Source organism: Melanotaenia boesemani, chromosome 17 (assembly GCF_017639745.1).
Source record: "Melanotaenia boesemani isolate fMelBoe1 chromosome 17, fMelBoe1.pri, whole genome shotgun sequence".
NCBI classification, from domain to species: domain Eukaryota; kingdom Metazoa; phylum Chordata; class Actinopteri; order Atheriniformes; family Melanotaeniidae; genus Melanotaenia; species Melanotaenia boesemani.
The window spans coordinates 1,020,339-1,040,461 of NC_055698.1; the positions used below are offsets into that span (position 1 = coordinate 1,020,339).

The window sequence follows — 20,123 nt, forward strand, 5'->3', positions numbered from 1 at the left end:
GCAGCATGCCCCAGCAGGCAGCACCACCAAGTCTCAGGCGGGCCCTAGCGAGGATCCTTCTGCGTCCCCTCCTTATTGGATCTTCCGATCAACCTCCTCCACTCCCACTCAGACATCCACCAGGCACACCAGGCTGAAAGAGACACATGACTTCAGAAGAATATAGCACACAGCATTAGTCTTTTAAATCCAAATCCCCCTTGACCTCTAGTAGTAAACACCTGTGGTGTTGTTATTTCTTGCACCATTGTCATATTACATGGTTTTATTACCAGCTGAGCTATTTTGTCACCTTTAGTGACCACAAACGGTTCAGCAGCTATATTTACTTGTCAGGTCCAAAACCTGCTGAGCCGTGGCTCGCAGTGGAATTTAGCATCATTTTGTTTTTTCCACATTTTAACACTTTCGCACCATGACCATTTGAGTGAGTGGTGTCACTCCTTCTGCAAGGGGTCTGTTATTAATTTGTTTAACCACCTCTGGTAAATTGCGCTTCCAATTATCTAAACTATTATCACCTGAGGCTTTCCTCAGTGAGGATTTTAATAATCCATTTAGTCTTTCAATTAACTCATAACTCATCTACCTCTGCCAGAGCCACGATCACACAACTGGACTAAGTCAACCACTTACTGCAACCTATAACTGTCGCTCTGATACTATATATCATATAATTATACAATATTTGTATCCTTTGCACATCATTCAACATTCTGTATCATCTTTGCACATCCTTTATTTACATAGTCATCATCTTGCCACTGCACTTTATCTGCCAATCCACTCTGGATTTCTATCTTTATTTTATTTCTATTTTTATTCCACTTTTACTTCTATTTTTTATTCTGTCTAACCCTGCTGCTTGTGGGTGATATGGAATGTGATAAATCCATTCTACATGGTTTTCCCATAACGTTGCCTTTTGATTACTAAATTTACAGGGGTGAACTATCAATACTCCAGAATAAGTATCTACAGCAGTACATGCATATTTACAGTTCTGTGAGACTGGCAATGGTCCAGTAAAATCCATCTGCCAGATTTTCTAATTCTCTTATCATCCCTTGTACAGCAGAAGCAGGTCTGTCTACAGCATTTAACATTAATGTCAACACCAGGGGTCTGTAATGTGGAGGACTGGTTTCTATCAGCTGATCCCGTACTGATTTGGGCACATTCATATCAGCCCATGCATCAGCCGTTCCCAGAAACACTCCTGCCCTCATCATTAACTGAGCCATATCCTCAGTCTGGCGACGACGGGTCACTGGTTTTGCCTGATACCAGTCTAACCCTTCAGCCTCGTCCCAGACATCCTCATCCCACTTCATGGGATCCCAACTAGCATCCTCCCGTACCCGTGCAGCCACGGTACGGACTTTGGCAGGGTCAGTACGGCGGGGCGGTCTCCTCCGCATTTGCCACCGAGTCTGAGCCAATCCCACCAAAGCTTTGTTCAAACAGTGATTCAGTGCGTCTTTCTCTGCCTGCATTTTCATTACTTCTTGCCTGGCTAAAGACAGCTGTGTTTCCAACTGTTCTTTTTCATCAGTTAACTTTTTACACTTCTCCTGCGATCCACGCCATGCTGATGCACAAAACCACGCACGCCTCTGAACCCCCCCCAACGGGGATGTCGGAGGAACAACAATTTCTTTTAGCGCAGGCAATGCAGCCGCTAGAGAGCCGTCCTTTACAGCATCTCCCCACGGCTCGGGACGACCACCGCCGTCCCGCAGACAGAGCGCAACTTCACTCCATTCGCCAGTCCAACCTGGCACATCAGATTGCTCCACGGCGGGAGGCTTCTTATTATGTTTCATAAACATTTCTGCAGCCACCAAATAACATCAATTACAATGTATTAATTGTTCGTGACGCCAATAATGTAATATGTGATTTTAGAGGTTCGTGGTGGTCGGCAGATGAAACACACAAAGTCAGAGTGCTAGAATAAATGTGTCAGGTTTATTCCCCGCAGCTCATGACACTCATCATTACATCTCAATGGGTTCAGCCTTATAAGCATAGCATAGCTTGCCCTACCTTTGACACGGACTGGAGAGCCAACAGTCCCGGTAGAGTGGCTTAGAAAACCCCGGCTGGGCGTTCGTACGTAACCCGCAGCAGACTCTACCGAGATGTGGGATTTCCCCGTCTTTATACTTATTTAGAAAAAACACAACATCGCATGAGAGAGAGGATGGCCGGTCCTTCCCACAGGCGAGGATGAGTCCTGAGATCCTGTCTTGTAAACATATTTACAAGACACCCTTTTCTCACCCTTCCAAAGATAGGCAGTTACACAGTTCCCAAAACAAGCAGAATAATATAACATGCAGGTGGTCACTTGGGAACAAGCAGTTATATAACACCAATAGTATACAGATGGTCATTTTAGGACACAAATTAGATATTCCCATATCAGGGTGGATGAGGTCCGTCCAGAGTTCCTTAAGGCTCTAGATGCTGTAGGGCTGTCTTGGCTGACACTCCTCTGCAGCATCGCGTGGACATCGGGGACAGTTCCCCTGGACTGGCAGACTGGGGTGGTGGTCCCCCTCTTCGAAAAGGAGAGTGTGGAGGGTGTGCTCCAACTACAGGGGGATCACACTCCTCAGCCTCCCCGGTAAGGTCTATTCAGGAGTGCTGGAGAGGAGGCTTCCGTCGGATAGTCGAACCTCAGATTGAGGAGGAGCAGTGTGGTTTACGTCCTGGTCATGGAACAGTGGACCAGCTCTACACTCTTTTCAGGGTCTTTGTGGAGGCATGGGAGTTTGCCTACCCAATCTACATGTGCTTTGTGGACTTGGAGAAGGCATTCGACCGTGTCCCCTGGGGACTCCTGTGGGGGGTACTCCGGGAGTATGGAGTGCCGGACCCCCTTGTACGAGCTGTCTGGTCCCTGTACAACCGGTGTCAGAGCTTGGTCCGCATTGCCGGCAGTAAATCAGAATTGTTTCCAGTGCGGGTTGGACTCCGCCAAGGCTGCCCTTTGTCACCGATTCTGTTCATAACTTTTATGGACAGAATTTCTAGGCGCAGCCGAGGTGTTGAGGGGATCCGGTTCGGTGGCCTTAGGATTGGGTCTCTGCTCTTTGTGGATGAAGTGGTTCTGTTGGCTTTATCGGACCGTGATCTTCAGCTCTCACTGGAGCAATTCACAGCCGAGTGTGAAGCGACTGGGATGAGAATCAACACCTCCAAATCCGAGACCATGGTCCTCAGCTGGGAAAAGGGTGGAGTGCTCTCTCCAGTTCTGCAATAGGGTCCTGCCCCACGTGGAGGAGTTTACGTATCTTGGGGTCTTGTTCACGAGTGAGGGAAGGATGGAGCGGGAAATAGATAGGCGGATCGGTGGGGCGTCTGCAGTGATGCAGACTCTGCATCGGTCTGTCGTGGTGAAAAAGGAGCTGAGCCAAAAGGCAAAGCTCTTAATTTACCGGTCGATCTACGTTCCTACACTCACCTATGGTGACGAGATGTGGGTAGTGACCAAAAGAACAAGATCACGAGTACAAGCAGCCGAAATGAGTTTCCTCCGCAGGGTGGCTGGGCTCTCCCTTAGAGATAGGGTGAGAAGCTCGGTGATCTGGGAGGGGCTCAGAGTAGAGCCGCTGCTCCTCCACATCGAGAGGAGCCAGATGAGGTGGCTCGGGCATCTGGTTAGGATGCCTCCTGGACACCTCCCTGGTGAGGTGTTCTGGGCACGTCCCACCAGAAAGAGGCCCCGGGGAAGACCCAGGACATGCTGGAGGGACTACATCTCTCAGCTGGCCTGGGAACGCCTCGGGATTGCACCCGGATGAGCTGGTGAATGTGGCCGGGGAGAGGGAAGTCTGGGTTTTCCTGCTTAGGCAGCTGCCCCTTGACCCAGGTGGATGGATGGAAGGATGGATGGATGTGTTTTATACACAAGTTTATTTATTTACTTATTTTGTTCTTATATTTTTAGCATTTCTGACACAAGTTAGCATGGGCTCTAGTTTCCTTCATTGCAAGTAGATGAGAAAGTCGGTCAAGACACCTTGGGAATTAATCTAGTCTGTGCTCATGAGTCAACTTCTTTGCTGGATAACTGCAATGTTTTGCGTAGTCTTCACATTTTACCTCCGGAGGTTGCTGCTTGGTAGCAAAGCAGACCACAGGTGGTGTACGTAGGAGACGCACCAAAACCTTCAGATTTATAAAAGCATAAAAATGCACATCCCACACCTGACCATTTATAACCAAAATCAACTCTAAAGTGGTCACATGTAAGGGGGTGCCTTGCCCCGCCCACATGGTGGTTATAAATGGTCAGGTGGACACCCTAATGCATATTCATCACACATCGTTTCCATGATGGCTCGGGAAGGAAAAAGAAGGAAGAAGCAGATTTTTTTCGGAATGTGAGACTGAGATCCTGATGGACTGTGTTGAAAAACGTAAAAAGGTCGAGACAGTGTGGGCATTACTGGTGTCAGAAAGGCAGAATAGTGGCAGCAGGTGGAGATGCTGTCAATGTCGTGTCAAAAGGGAAGACACGCTAGAGGCATCGAGACATGCAGCTGGGTATCTCAGTCGGTAGAGCATCCGTCTGCCATGCGGGAGATCGAAGTTCGATTCCCACAGGGGTGAACAGTAACACCTTCCAGTTGAGGCCTTAGGCAAGACGCTGCAGCCCACAGTAGATCGTTCTGGAGAAAAGCTGCTAGATTGCAGCAGTGATGCCAGTAATGTAGTCTTTTGTTTTATTTATAAAATAAATATGTACAGATACACCTGAGACTGGTAGCAGTTTATTTAGTGCTGAATAATATTTCTTTATGGACGGGGTTGCAGCTGGTGGGCGGGGCTGCAGTTGTAGTTGGAGGCCAGAGACTCCACCCAGCACCACAGCAACCGTGTCCACAGAGGAAGTCCAGCAGGTGCAGAGGGACACCATCACTGCTATTAACCAGGTGGACTTGCAGGAGTTGCAGGAAATAAAGAGCGTGTGGACAGAAATTAGGACAACAATAAAAACATTGTGTAAGAATAAATGAATAAAAGAAAATCCTCCTCTTGTGTGTTTTAATTAGCGTAGCATCACTTTCAGACCTCCAGCCTCCAGTCTGGTCCCAATCTGCTGGGTCTTAGAATGAATGACCAAAGCTTACTTCTTGCATTGTCTTTTACTGGCCGAGTACATGTTGGATGCAGACTGTCCACATCATTATTTCCTTGATTTTATTCTGGACCGTTGGTGTGGCAGTTTCCCATTTTCTCAAATTTTGTGTATATGCCAGGGTCAGAGTTGCCATGGAGATAGGAACATTCTCCCGCCAAGTTTGGTTTTTATAAATTCGAACTATTAACTACAATTGGTGTACGCCGGTTTTTGATTCTTACGGCAGCTTGATAAATGAGGCCCCTGGTCTGTTGCCTCCACTATCGGTGAAAACTCCCAACAGAAACAGCTGTTAAACTTTCTACCTCCACATCAAGATGAGGAGGCTGAGAAAAGGTGATTATTCCTGAGTAAAGAAGCAGTTAGCTTCAGGGTTAGCTCTCGTTACTTTACCCAGCAGCAGCTAACTGCAGCTAGCTTCAGGGTTAGCTCTTGTTACTTTACCCAGCAGCAGCTAACTGCAGCTAGCTTCAGGGTTAGCTCTCGTTACTTTACCCAGCAGCAGCTAACTGCAGCTAGCTTCAGGGTTAGCTCTCGCTACTTTACCCAGCAGCAGCTAACTGCAGCTAGCTTCAGGGTTAGCTCTCGCTACTTTACCCAGCAGCAGCTAACTGCAGCTAGCTTCAGGGTTAGCTCTCGTTACTTTACCCAGCAGCAGCTAACTGCAGCTAGCTTCAGGGTTAGCTCTCGCTACTTTACCCAGCAGCAGCTAACTGCAGCTAGCTTCAGGGTTAGCTCTCGTTACTTTACCCAGCAGCAGCTAACTGCAGCTAGCTTCAGGGTTAGCTTCCTTCACTTTACCCAGCTGTGGTGAAGTAGACACAGGACTCTGCTGTAACTAGCAGAGTTTTGTGGCGTCTATTGTTAAACCTTGTAGCAAAACATTCACCATCAAACAGAAGTTTCTCACAGTGACTTTCTCTGCTCTGACATATATAATGTACCTTTAAGGGCCCATTTATGCATAAAGTTTAGTTCTTCTGCGTCGATTCCGCATGTAATTTGGTCCTTTTTCAGGTAGCTTAGCTATCCATTGCTAGATGCAGAAGACGGCGCAGAAGAAGAATGAAGACGAGCACAACAACTGTAGAAGTTGCGCAAGCTTTTGACTATATGCAAATGTTTAGGGCGTGTTGGCTGGTTGGAAACAACTTCATAGCGATGCATTACCGTTGCCAAACCGTGTCTGAAAGTGACATTTGCTCGCAAAAGTGAACTCTGAACCTAGCACTGCCTACTAGTGGAGGAATTGACTTAAAAACTATGGCGACGCAAAACATGCATGGAAGTATGAGGATGGCAATGTAAATGGGCCACATTGTTCTTTTAACACAGCGCTGTAAACACCATCATGTCTCTGCCCATTAGCTGTGTTTCCATTACCCCTAGAAATGTGCAAAATCTAAACATCACAATAAAAACTGGTCATGGAAACCCCTACATATCAAAAAAGTTGTTAAAATGTTTTAACACTAATGAGGTTGTTTTTCCAGACGTGTAATGGAAACACTTTCTTCACATTTACACATCCCTGGACGTGTTGAGGAGGTCACTTGACCAGTTCATTTCAAATAAAGATGGGACGGTATGTCTGGGCGGAGGAGATAGAAATCTTTTTTACAAATAATTAAAAAAATTAAAAAGAGTTTTACAAGGAATTAGAAATCTCCATTCTCCTGAAAGTGGAGTGTCGCAGGACGAGACTTTTCATGAGAACTACGGCTTATGTGCTAAACACCGTTCAGTGGAAACACCTGCACACGGCAGTTGTACTTTGTCAAAGTTTTAAAAATATTGTTTTTATTTTGTGAAAAACTGTAATGGAAACGCAGCTTGTGTTTTTTGTTTTTTTTTTTTTGTTTTTTTTTTTTTTTTACTCACCAAAATTAATTTTGGTGTTCCTCAAGGTTTGATTTTAGGTCTTATTCATCTTAATATGTTTCCCTGGAAGATGTCATCAGGAAACCAAAATATCCGGTTTTGCTGATGATACACAACTTTGCATGGCCATGTCTCATGATGACTGATTGGTTCCCTTTTAAAGTCAATATCTGATATAAAACAATGAATATCATAAAGCTTTTTACAGCTTAACCAGGACAAAACTGTGGTTTTAATTATTAGTGATGAAACTCAAAGAGAGAAACTGTCCGTACATCTGCAGGTACTCTAAAGCTGTAAAGAATGTTGTTTTTTTTTACCCAGATCTTACTTTTTAGTAACATGTTGGAGATGTTACTCTGACCGGTTTTTATCATATCATCCCCAGAATATGACTCTTTGTGTCTTTTTTCTGGTCCTCCAAAGAAAACTACTGATGACTCTCATCATCATCCTGTCTTGATTCTGTGCAGGTCAATAACTTTGTGGTGTTTGAGGGCTTCTTCCTCAACAGAGCAGGTAACTTTTTTTTTACCCATAATTCCTTGCTTTGTTGTGATTTGTGATAACATGGTCTCCGAGGTGTTCACATAGGAGTTCTTCTCACCGCCAAGCCTAAGTTTAACATTCTTGGTACTTCTCTATCACCTCTGGATCAGTTAATCTTGGCATCACCATGACGACCACATACCGGTTTAACTGCATATCGGGTCATGCATTCTTCAGCCTGACACTGAGCTTTTGTTTTGTGTGTGAGTGACTGAAAACAGTTCTCCATAGAGATGTAAGCTCATCAGACCACTCGAGTTTCTTTTCCTCCTGTTCAGAAATCTTTTCTTTCATCGACCTTTTCGCAGGCTCCCCATCTGCTCCTCTGACGGATCAGAGGATGTACGGCTTTTTGTAAGAAATTTTCTATCTTTCTTTTCTCATCCCTCCCCCTCCTCTGCCCCATCCTTATCTCCACATTATCAGTTTTATTTTCCTCCACATCAGCTTCAGTCCCTCTCCCTGTAACCTTCACTTATCTGTCTTTGTAGGTTTAATATATGTAACGCATTATTGCTGGTGTCATGTATTAAACCTACCATCCGTGGTGTCAGAGGACCCACTTTAACCCACTCAGATCCCCTCAGAGCCCCTGACTGACAGGAAACCCCCTGCCTGCCTCCACAGAACCAGTGAAAGGTTTTTGACGCCATCATAGAAGTACAGAGATGTCAGTCTGGATGGTTTCAGACTGGAACAGATCAGAGGTTCAGCAGAACATCCACAAGTTTAACTCACTAAAACAGGAATGCCCAGTTCCATTTTTCACTTGCTTGAGTGAAGCCACTTCTGATCTGAACTTAGTTTAGGACTTTCTGTTCCACTGGAAGTCTCTGGATGTGAATGCATCATGTCGGCTGGCTTGACTTTTATTTACGTGTCAAACACACAGTAAACCCATCCTGTAGATCAGGAATATCAGGGATTTTTTAACATGTTTAATTTCAGATCAAGCAAATCGCTAAATGTTTAATCCAAGGTATCTGGTCTTTAAAAAATCCAGTTTTTGACCTAGTGATCACAATAAATTTTTCGTTTCTAGAAGTCATTTTAAATACACGTACATGTACATTTACAAATGTGTGCAGTAATCCTGACTTGAACTGACTCGCCTTATAATACAAACTGAAGTCAGATCTATTAAGAAAGATAGAAAATATTGAACAAGTTATCCCCCTGCCTTGGAAATATTTTACATTTAAACATAAATTGTGGGCAAATTAGGAATTACAGTTATTTTTTTGATTATATAAAAGTAAATATTTTCTATGTAATTTTCGCTTTTACCAAATTCATCCTGGGGGCCAGGTTGGACCCTCTCGAAGACCAATTTTGTCCCTCAGGCCATATGTTTGACACCCTGGGTATAGATGATAAGACGTCAGAACAGAATTTTCCTGATGGACTGTGGTTGTCTGGATGAGGATGCTGGGCCAGACTGTGAATCCTGTTTTGGTGTGGATCCTCCTGCTACAGAAGAAGCTTGGTAGACTGTAACGGACGCTGTGTTTCACTTTGGTAGAGGCAAGTTTTCATTCTGTTGCTGGATCTGTCCTGAATGTGTTTTCTCCCACAGCGGTCCAGCTGAGAAAGACTCCCCTAAGAAAGCCAGACGGAGAGATCAAGCCTTACTCTTTGATGGAGAGAGAAGGTAAACACTCATTTAACTTCACCTTAAATTCAGACTGTGAACAGATGAATGACAGTGTTGTGTTAACCTGATTCATGCTGAGGAAAGAAACAGTGAAAAAAATAAAATCTGAAGATCCAGTGGAGCTTAGTTACTAAGAGCTTTATATGTGAGAGGAGGAATTTTAAATTCTACTCTGAATTTAACTGGGATTCGATGAAAAGAAGATAAAACTGGATAAATATGATCTCTGATGATAATTCTAAACAGAACCGTCGCTGCAGCATTTTGGATCAAACGGAGGCTTTTCAGAACATTTCTGGGACAAAACAATAATCAGGAATTACAGTCTGGAAGCAACAAGTCCATGGACTGGTTTTCCTGCATCACTCTAAGACAGGATCTCCTTGTTCTGGAAATATTACGTAGGTGGAAGAAGGAGGTCCTAGAAACCTGTTTTATGTGTGAGTCAAAGAGCTGTAGTGCTGGAAGGCAAGGTGATACCATCCAGAGTAATTCCAAAGCTGGACGGCCTTCCTGAGGTCCTCAAGTCCAAAGACAGCAACCTCAGTCTGTCTGAAGTTAAAAAGCGCTTAAAAATTCTTTTCTGAGTCTTGAGAGCATGACGTTAAGAGCTGAATAAAGATGAAACTGGGAAAAGTTAAAGCAGCTAAAAGGTTCAGAGACTAAATTGTCTTCTGTAGCCTCTCCATCCTGTCCAGGGTGGTGGGGGTCTGGATTATGTCCACTTAACCCAGCATGGGTGTCTTCGGGCTGTGGAAATTAATCATCTGGGAGGCAATAAACAAAGATTATGATGATGAAATTAATCAGCAACTGTAATACGATGTTCCAGATATCTAGTAACCATCCGAGATATTCTTGATGTTTGGAGAAAACCAGAAATATGAAGCCCCTGATCTGTTAATGCTGTGGAATAAAGTGCTGGATGGTAAACTGTAAAGTCCTGTTTAGACCAGGAACAAGGTTCCAGACATCAATAACGTTTTTAGGCTTCACCTCGTGATGACCTGGATGCAGAAACGCTGCTCAGACAAACCAACCTGATTCCCTGCATCCAGACAGTTTTCTGGCTGTTACTGGAGGGAAATAACCTGCAGCTTAAATAACTTGTGATCCAGAAATGATCCAGAAATGCATGAAGAGCTGAATTCATCTTTAAATTTCATCATTTATGTGCAGCGGTTCGTCAGGAGCAGAGGACACCTCCATGGCCGTTTGCTCCTCCCGCCTCCCCTCAGCGGTCGGTATCCTACCAGCTCTCCCATCCTCCCAGCCTGGGATCCTCCCCCATCAGACTGCACCCCCAAGCCACCCCCACATCTTCCCCTGGGCCCAACAAAGACCAGATCCCAGAGTCTCCGCTGATCGAGCGCTGCAGGACAAGACGCAGCAGGTGAGATCTGACAGGTCTGCTGGGATGTGAACATTTCGTGTTTCTCTAGTCAGATGTTATCTGATCATCTAGAAAAACGTCATTTTATTTAAACAGGTTTTTTAAAGAACTTAAATTAGGGAAATAATTTGATCCCCTGCTGATCATGTAAGTTTACGCCCTCATAAAGACATGGTCACTCCATCATTTTTATGGTTATTTTAACAGATAAAAACAGAATCTAAATGACAGAAAAAACATTGAATAAAGGTCAAATATCAGCTTTGTTCCTGTAGCTGCCTGCTTTTTAAATACGACTTTATGCACTTTCTAATCGTTTACTGAAGTCAACCATTTATTATCGTCTGTTCTCATTTATTACAGTCTGACTCCTTTGTTCTTCTGTCTTAGGCTTTTAACCTGTTGTGACTGGGTTTTTCTATATTGGGCTTTCATTCTTATGGTTATTCAAATCTAGGCTTTAGACAAGTACCCACTTTTCGTGTTTGTGTAATTTCTATTGTGTTTTGTTTTCTGTACAAAGGATGGCCTGTCCTATTTTTACTACTGCAAAAGAAATCTACCTTTAGGTATTAATAAAGTTAGCTCAACCTTGATCTTAAAGGTTATAAATAAATTTGTTTTGTTTGAGAGAAATAATGATGGATCCCCTACAAACCCTCAGGAATTCTACCACCCAGACTGGTTTTAGGTTCATGAGATGCGCACATTTGTCCAAATCTGTCCGGTTTTTGGTCCCAAAAACAGAGCATTTGTTCTTAGAAATGGTCCTACGTGTTTGAAAATGATTGTGTATTTTGTATATAACAATAAATATCTGTGGATAGTGAAATACACTGCCAAAAAAACTTACCACCAAAAGAAAGTTCACACACTAATAGTTGGTTGGATCGCCTTTAGCTTTGATTCCAGTAGCATTTGCTGTGGCGATGAGCTTCTGCAATGTCACAACATTTATTTCCATCCAGTGTTGTATTCATTTTAAGGGTAAGCTTACCCAGGCAATGTATTTGTTTAACATTTTCTATGCGTAACAAATAATTAAGTCCAAGAGAACCGTTATACAGCCCATTTATTGTCATGTTGTCCACCCAAACTACAAAAAAAAAGGTTGGGACTCTTAGTAAAATGTAAATAAAAACAGAATGCAATGATTCATGAATCACATTACCACATATTGTATTCCCAGTAGAACATAAACAACATATCAGATGTTGAAACTAAGACATTTTACCATTTAATGGAAAATATGAGCTGATTGTGAATTTGATGATCTGATGGAGCTTCACAGATGTGGAAGCTGCCCACGCCATAGACACTAATGCAGCCCCATCCCATCAGAGATGCAGCTTTTCACCTGTCCACTGATAACAAGCTGGATGCTCCCTCTCCTCTTTAGTCTGCAGGACACGCCGTCCATGCTATCCACAAACTAGTTCACATCTTCATCCAGGTTTCCACTTTGCCTCAGACCATTTTAAATGAACTTTGGTCCAGAGAAGATGGAAGAAGCTGGTTCTGGATCCTGTTCACATCTGGCTTCTTCTCTGCATGATGGAGCTTTAACCTGCATTTGTGGGTTTCAGGGTGAACTGTGTTCACAGACAGTGGTTTTTGGACGTCTTCCTGAGTCCATGCAGTGGTTTCCAGTAGAGAATCATGTCTGCTTTTAATACAGTGCGACTTGTTGACCCCGAGATTTACCTTTAGTCTTGTCCCATGCACACAGAGATTCCTTCTGCTTCTCTAAATCTCATGATGACATTATACAATGTAGATGGAGGAAACTTAAATCAAATTTACATTGAGGAGAAATATTTAGACCCAGTTTGTCTCAGATTGGTGAACCTCTGTCCATCTCTCCACCTGAGAGACTCTGCCTCTGAAATGCTCCATTTGTTTACCTAATATAGTTGTCAAATGTTCCTCCAGTTGTTTTTTCATTTTTACCAGTTAATTTTCCAGCCTTTTGTTGATCTTGTTCCAACTTTTTACAGCTCTGTTGCCATCAGATTCTAAATGAGCTAATATTTGTTCAATTTTGTTGTATGTCTGTACAATGACAATAAAGCTTCTATCTATCCATCCATCCATCTATCCCACACACACACACTGTCTGATGTCTCCGTTTTATCATCTAATATGTCTTTGTTAATGTTCTGTTGGGATTAAAATATGTGTTGATGAGATGTGGGAAGCATTGACTGACATTTGACAGAGAGACCTGGCTTTCTTTGGGTTTTACACTATGACACTCTCATACAGAGTCTCTGAATCAGTCTTTTATCAGGCACAGCATTGTTCACACTGACGTTTTCAGGACATGATAACCGGTAGCGTTCAGATGGAGGAATATTTAAGCTGAAAAGAAGACCAGTTTCTTTTATCAGAGATGATGGCAGACACAAGAAAAACAATAAAAATAGAAAATTAAAAGACAGATTTTTCATACAGCTGCTCTGAGATGATTTGTTAACGTCATCCTGTCACATCTAACCCACTTCCTGGTCATGTGATGTCATGATTGAAACAGCGTCATAGATTAAGAGAATCTCTTTACATCATCAGGATAAAACTAACTGCTTTCTAAACTCTCTCTTTTTCTCTGTCATTTTCACCCATTGCTCCTTTTATCTTTTGTTTTGGATAACTTTCTCCTCCCACTGTCATCACCATGTGCTGACCCATCAAATAGTTCCCTTAACAGATCCTAGTTGGCCTCAGTAGACCAGCCTGGTTCTGGTTCCGGTTCTACTGCCTCTTACCTCTGAAGGGACAGTGGTCTGGAGTGGTCTGGTTGAATCCGGTCTGATCTGGTCCTGGTTTTGTTAGTGCGGCTGTTCCTGTTTGCCTTTTTAAAACCCATTAAATTATCTGTCAAAAACCTGACGTCTAGTTGTTTTTAATCTTCGACTGTCTCTCAGATGAAGACTCCTCATCCTCGTCCTCATTTTTATTTTTGGTTTACAGAATGTTTTTTTCCTAAGTTGCTTTGATTTGTTGTTTATTTTTCTTGTTTTTGTTCATTTACTTCATCTCCTTGTGTTCTGCATCACCCCTACTGTTCCCCACTTTTTCTGTTCTCCCTCACCCTCCTCGTCCTTTTCATCCTCCCCACCCCCCCGTACCCCTTTTTCCTCCTCTTCCTTCTTATCCAACTCTTCCCCCTCCTTTCATCATCCCCTCATCCTTGTCCTCCTCACTGGTTGATGTCTCTGGTAGCCTCCGGGGTCTAGCTGCCAGGTCCAGCCTGTACAGTCGACACCTGGGCATTGGAGATGTTGGACTGATGGACAGACACCTGGCAGGTGAGACTTGAACCCTTTTCATGATCATTTCTTCTTTCAGAACTGTAGCTTCAGATTGTGTAATACTGGGATTTTTATATGCTGAGTAAACAGTTTCACTCAGGTGTTGTCATTTATTCCCAAATAAAGTTCAGCAGCAAAACAACCCCAAACTCATATGAGAAGGCTCCGGAGTCCACCCACACATGGTGGTCAGATTGTTTGGACCAGAACAGTCCCAAAGACCTGCTGAACAATGAGGTTATCAGCATGTGACCAAAGACCAGCCTCTGAGCCACTGCTCCAGGTGTTATTAACATCTGGGTCTGATAAACAACTCAGTACATTTATTTATAACACAACACAAAATTTTTGGGTGAGAAATACTATTGCAACATGTGACTGACAGGTGTATCCTATAACCGATCATCCAAACAATCAATAGAGCTGAATGTCTGCTCTAAGTTAGGTTTAATCTGTGCAGAATGCATCTAATGTTAAAGGTGTAAACAACATGAAAACAAGAAGATATCTCTCTGTGGGGAAAACATGACACTGTGAAGCTGAGAGAAGTTGGAAAATCAATCGGAGCCCTTTCACAAACACTGACCATGTAAGTAGCACCATTTGGGATGTTCTGAAGAAGAAAGACTCTGCCTGAGCCACCAACTTACCGTGGCTGGGCAGTATGCGTGTCCTGAAGATCCTAGGGAGCTATGTTGTCAGGGGCTTTATGGCCTTGGTAGGGTCACTCATGGCAAACAGGTCTCTAGGAGAGGGAGCAGACAGACCCCTATGATAAGTCAAATCAATGGAGCCAGGTTTCCCCTGCCTGGACATGGGTCACCAGGGCCCCCCTCTGGAGCCAGGCCTAGAGGTGGGGCATGGAAGTGAGTGCCTGGTCGAGAAGGGCTGGACCCTCCTCCAATCTGGAGTTGCTTCCGGTGAGAGGCACCAAGCAAGTGTGAGCATATTCATTGCCCCCCCCGAACTGTAGCTGTACATTGGGGTTTACCCCGGTGGACAAAAGGGTAGCCTCCCTCTGCCTTCGGGTGGGGGGGCGGGTCTTAATTGTTGTTTGGGCTTATGCACCGAACAACAGTTCAAAAGTACCCACCCTTTTTGTGGTCCTTGGATGGGGTGTTGGAAAGCACTCCTTCCGGGGGCTCTCTCGTTCTGCTGGGGAACTTCAGTGTGCACGAGGGTAATGACAGCAAGACCTGGAGGGGCATGATTAGGAGGAAAGGCCAGCTGATCTGAATCAGAGTGGTGTTTTCTTATTGGAGTAATGTTCTCATCTTCTGTGCTGTGGAATGTCCATAACGAACAAGATGTTCAGGCATAAGAGTGTCCACATATGTGCGCTTGGCACCAGGACACTGTAGGCCGCAGTTTGATGATCGACTTAGTAATCGTATCATCCGACTTGCAGCCGCATGTCTTGGACACTCGGGTGAGAGGGGCGGAGCTGTCAACTGATCACCTGGTGGTGAGTTGGCTCATGGTGAGGGAGGATGCCGGTCAGACCTGGCAGACCTGAACTCGTTGGATTGACACCAGCAATGGGGGATCCCTTCGAGCTGAAGAACGAGTCCTTTCAGACCTTTTTGGCCTGTGGGACTCCTGAGGAAGTTGATAAGTATCTAGAGGCTACTAGGAACACAGCTTTAGTGGTTGCTAAGGCAAAAACTTGGGTATGGGAGGAGTTTAGAGAGGTCACGGAGAATGACTTCTGGATGGTTTTGAGGAAATTCTGGTTCCTCATCTTGGGGGATGAGAAACCAGAAGGGGAAGCAGTACTCCATCACCACTGTGTACAGTGGAGATGGGGGGGGCTGCTGACCTTGACTTAGGATGTTGTGAGTCAGTGGAGGAAACTTCAATGACCTCCTTAATCCCACCGACACATCTTCCGACAAGGAAGCAGAGTCTGGGGGCCCTGGCGTGGGCTCTCCTATCTCTGGGGCTGAGGTCGCTGAGGTGGTTAAAAAGCTCTCAGTGGCAGTGCCCTGGGGGTGGATGAGATCTGCCTAGAGTTCCTTAAGGCTCTGGATGCTGTAGGGCTATCTTGGTTGACACGCCTCTGCAGCATTGTGTGGACAGCTCCCTCTGGACTGGCAGACTGGGGTGGTGGTCTTCCTCTTCAAAAATGGGGACCGGAGGGTTAGCTCCAACTACAAGGGGATCACACTCCTCAGCCTCCCTGGTAAGGTCTCCTCAGGGGTCCTAGAGAAGAGGGTCCGTCAGATAGTCAAACCTTGGATTGAGGAAGAGCGGTGTGGTTTTCGTCGTGGAACAGTGGACCAAATCTACATCGTCTTTAGGGTCTTGGAGGGGCTATGGGAGTTTGCTCAACCAGTCTTCATGTGCTTTGTGGACTTTGAGAAGGCATTTGACCGTGTCCCCCGGGGACTCTTGTGGGAGGTGCTATGGGAGCACAGAGTGCCGGACCCCCTTGAATGAGCTGTCTGGTCCCTGTACGACTGGTGCCAGAGCCCGGTCTGAATTTCTGGCAGTAAATTAGATTCGTTTGCAGTGCGGGTTGGACTCTGCCAAGGCTGCCCTTTGTCACCGATTCTGTTCAGAACTTTTATGGACAAAATTACTAGATACAGGCAAGGTGTTGAGGGGATCTGGTTTGTTTTCCTCAGGATTGGGTCTCTGCTTTTTGCAGATGATGTGGGTCTGTTGGCTTCTTTGGGATGTGATATTTAGTTTTCACTGGAGCGATTCGCAGCCAAGTGTGAAGCGGCAGGGATAAAAATAAGGAATAAGCACCGCCAAGACCATGATCCTCAGCTGAAACAGGCGGATCGGTGCAGCGACTGTAGTGATGTGGACTCTGCATTGGTCAGTCATGGGGGAGGAGACCCCGGGGAAGACCCAGGACACGCTGGGGGGGCTACATCTCTCGGCTGTCTTGGGAACACCTCAGGATCCCCCCTGGACGAACTGGCAAATGTGGCTGGAGAGAGGGATGTCTTGGTTTCCTTGCTTAGGCAGCTGCCCCCGTGACCCAAACCTGGATAAGTGGTAGAGGATGAATGGAAGAAAGGAAGGAAGGAAGGAAAAGAAAAGAAAAGAAAAGAAAAGAAAAGAAACCACTGGTGTGCCAAGTAACAAATGAAGAACAGGTAGGGCAGAGTGAAGGTATGACAGTCTACTGTTGGCAGAAGATTTTTATGAACAAAAGTACAGATGCAGCATCAGAAGATGCAAAACAAACAAGGGAGACAGGAAGGACAGACTGGAATTAGATAAAAAAAAAAGAGATGAGCATCAAATATTCTGGGACAAAATATATGACCTCTCGCTCCAATGGGATGAAATACTTGTCAGTTTTTTGTCAGTGGCTGCCATGGTAACTCCAGGTGTTGGAGCTCCATTAATGATGTACTTTTATTGTGGTTCCTGACTCAATAATACTCAGAGTTGATGGAACCAGCTCAGAACACCTAATCTGGAAGCAGAAACAGAGTTAGTTGGACGTCTTTCTGAAACAAACTGCTGATGGTGTTCTTGCTCATGTTGATATTATTTTTGTTTCTTGATGTTAATATTTGTTCTGTGTTTTAGTTTACAACATTGTGTGTTTAACATGATACTTTGGTCCTGTGTAAACAAAGGAGCAGCAGTCAGCAGTAGTGAGGCTCTGTACTACTGAAATGTCCTTATGTTTCAGTACCTTGTTCCTCCACAGGTCTGACAGCAGTGGGGGATCAGAATTACATACTGGGACACACAGCTAAACACAGACTGGCCAGTATTCACACTACACAAAGCAGGTATTCACACTGGCACGCTCCACACATCCATTAAACACTGACTCACTGTGTGCACCTGGAATAAGAAGCAGCAGTTATTCCAGGTCAACAGGAAGCTGGATCTCAGCCCAGGACCAACACAAGTTCTTTATATGCCACACCAGCGGGTTTAATGTGCTGGTTTTACTGGACAGAACCAGGTTTAAGACAAGTTACAGACTGGACATTTGGTTTCAAAACAGCAGCACACTGTTAGGGTAGAATCATCAGACCCCAGACCCAGACTCAAACCCAGATCCAGAACCTGAACTAACATCACCGCAGCCTCTACCAGAAACAGCACAAACCTGCTGAACCAGACCCAGATCCGGACCCAGACTAAATCCAGACCTAGCACTAACATTATTGCAGCTTACATCAGTAACAGCACAGACCTGCTGACCCAGAATTAGATTTCGACTCGGATCCAGACCCTGACTCTGACTCTTACCCAGATCCAGACCCTGAACTAGCATTACTGCAATCTCTATCATTTCTGCTAACCCAGAACCAGACCTAGAACCTGACCCGACCAGGTGTCTGATGTTTCCACAAACATCTTTTTTATAATAAAACCACCTACAGTTCATCAGGTGGACTATGGTGTTAAGAGTTGAGACAGTTTTAGTTGTCTGAACTAGTTGTCTGATAAATTGGTGATAAATTATTTCAATCAATCAATCAATCAACCTTTATTTCTATAGCACCTTCTCATACCCCAGGGTACCCAAAGTGCTGTACAGATAAAATGACAACAAATAAAACATCAAATCATAATAAAACAAGCAGTTTAAAACAGTAAAACAGACAGATAAAAATATAATTAAATTAAAAGACCTAGCCTAATGATCCTGCTCTCTAGGGTTAAAAGCCAAAGTAAAGAGATAAGTTTTCAAAAGACATTTAAAATTATTCAAATCTTTGGCAGACCTCACAGAGAGAGGAAGTCCATTCCAAAGTTTTGGAGCCACCACGGAAAAAGCTCTGTCTCCCCGAGTGACTAACCGAGTCCTCGGGACTACTAACCTGAATTGATTTTCCGACCTCAGTGCCCTACCAGGACGGTGGTGGTGAAGCAACTCGGACAGATAAGGAGGTGCTAGACCATGTAAACATTTAAAAGTCAAGAGTAAGAGTTTAAAAGAAATTCTAAAAGCAACAGGCAGCCAGTGAAGGGATCGCAGCACTGGCGTAATGTGCTCCCGCCGTCTAGTCCCCGTTAGTAAGCGGGCAGCTGAGTTTTAAATCAGCTGAAGACGGCGCAGAAGACATTGATCAATCCCAGAATAAAGGGAGTTACAGTAGTCCAGTCTAGAGAAAATGAAAGCGTGAATAACCCTTTCTAGGGCATCACGGGGAAGGTAAGGCTTAATTCTGCTGATAAGCCTCAGCTGATAAAAGCTAGACTTTCCTTGTGGATATCAGGGTCTTTCTGGAGGGTCCATGTTAGGAGTTTCCGGCTCTGATAAAATGTTTAACTTCCTGTTTCCATCTCTGCTCCTCCATCCATGAACCAACCCGATTCACTAGGTCCCAGCCTCTCTGGTTTCCATCATCTCCACCTTCATCTGAGAGCGATGCTACATCCATACAGACATCCGTGGACAGCAGAGACATACCTGTTGAAGACCTCCACCTGCTGAAGGAGACAACTCAAGGCTGGTCCTGGACTGTTGGAGAGAACTGCTCCTCTTCCCAGTGGGTGAAGCAGAAGCAGTTCTACAGGAGCACCCGCCCATGGTGATCAGACCCAGCTCTGTGGCATGTGTCAGGTGTAAGACGGTCCAGGTGAGTTTCTCAACTGCTGGGAGGCTCATGTGGTTCTGCTTTGTCTAAGCAAACTTGAGGAACTGACAGATCTGATCAGTGTTGGATCAGAGTGACCAGAGTGGGACCTGAGATCGGTCAGGACTCGAACCCAGCAGCTGCTGTCTGATGCTGCTGTCAACCATGGATCCATGAGTTGGTCGGCTGAGTTTACAGGACCAGTTCTGTTGGTTATGGATCAGTTGTTCAATGATCACATGTTGCCAATAAAGATTAATTCAAAAACACTTCCTGTGTGTGTTTGGACTTTCCGACGCTGGCATCCAGGGGAGTGGTTCTTTTCTGAGTTAACTAATACCTGCTGCTCATAGTCTCTGGTTTGATTTGGTTCTGAGCCTTTCCTCTGACTCACTGGTTTTGGACTGGTTCTGTTCACCAGGATGAGATGGCGGCTGAAGGGAGCAACATGCACCTGTTCCTGGAGCAATCCCTGGTAAACCCGGTTCTGAATGAATGGCCTCAGAGCGGCTGCACTACAGCTCAAAGTTTGGATCACTTGGAATTTCCATTGAAACACAAGAAATTAGCTCAAATAAGCAGAACATGCCGACATTGTCCGAGTTAGAAATTTTAA

The 20,123-nt window shown here is 44.7% G+C and overlaps 1 protein-coding gene across 4 annotated transcripts in view; it reads left to right on the forward strand.

The window, feature by feature from the left end:
* The window catches only part of atat1 (alpha tubulin acetyltransferase 1), a 40,345-nt gene extending 20,569 nt beyond the window's left edge, over positions 1-19,776 (forward strand). Inside the window, exons 7-13 of one of the 4 annotated variants that reach the window (XM_042012284.1) lie at positions 7,510-7,555; positions 7,894-7,939; positions 9,162-9,236; positions 10,419-10,632; positions 13,855-13,940; positions 17,620-17,704; positions 19,253-19,387. In XM_042012284.1, coding sequence (XP_041868218.1) covers positions 7,510-7,555; positions 7,894-7,939; positions 9,162-9,236; positions 10,419-10,632; positions 13,855-13,940; positions 17,620-17,668 — 516 coding nt within the window. In that variant the 3' untranslated portion in view covers positions 17,669-17,704; positions 19,253-19,387. Of the gene's footprint in view, positions 1-7,509; positions 7,556-7,893; positions 7,940-9,161; positions 9,237-10,418; positions 10,633-13,854; positions 13,941-17,601; positions 17,705-19,252 lie in introns of all 4 variants that reach the window. The other 3 variants (XM_042012281.1, XM_042012282.1, XM_042012283.1) reach the window with 3 other exon arrangements.
* Positions 19,777-20,123: the final 347 nt, after the last annotated feature.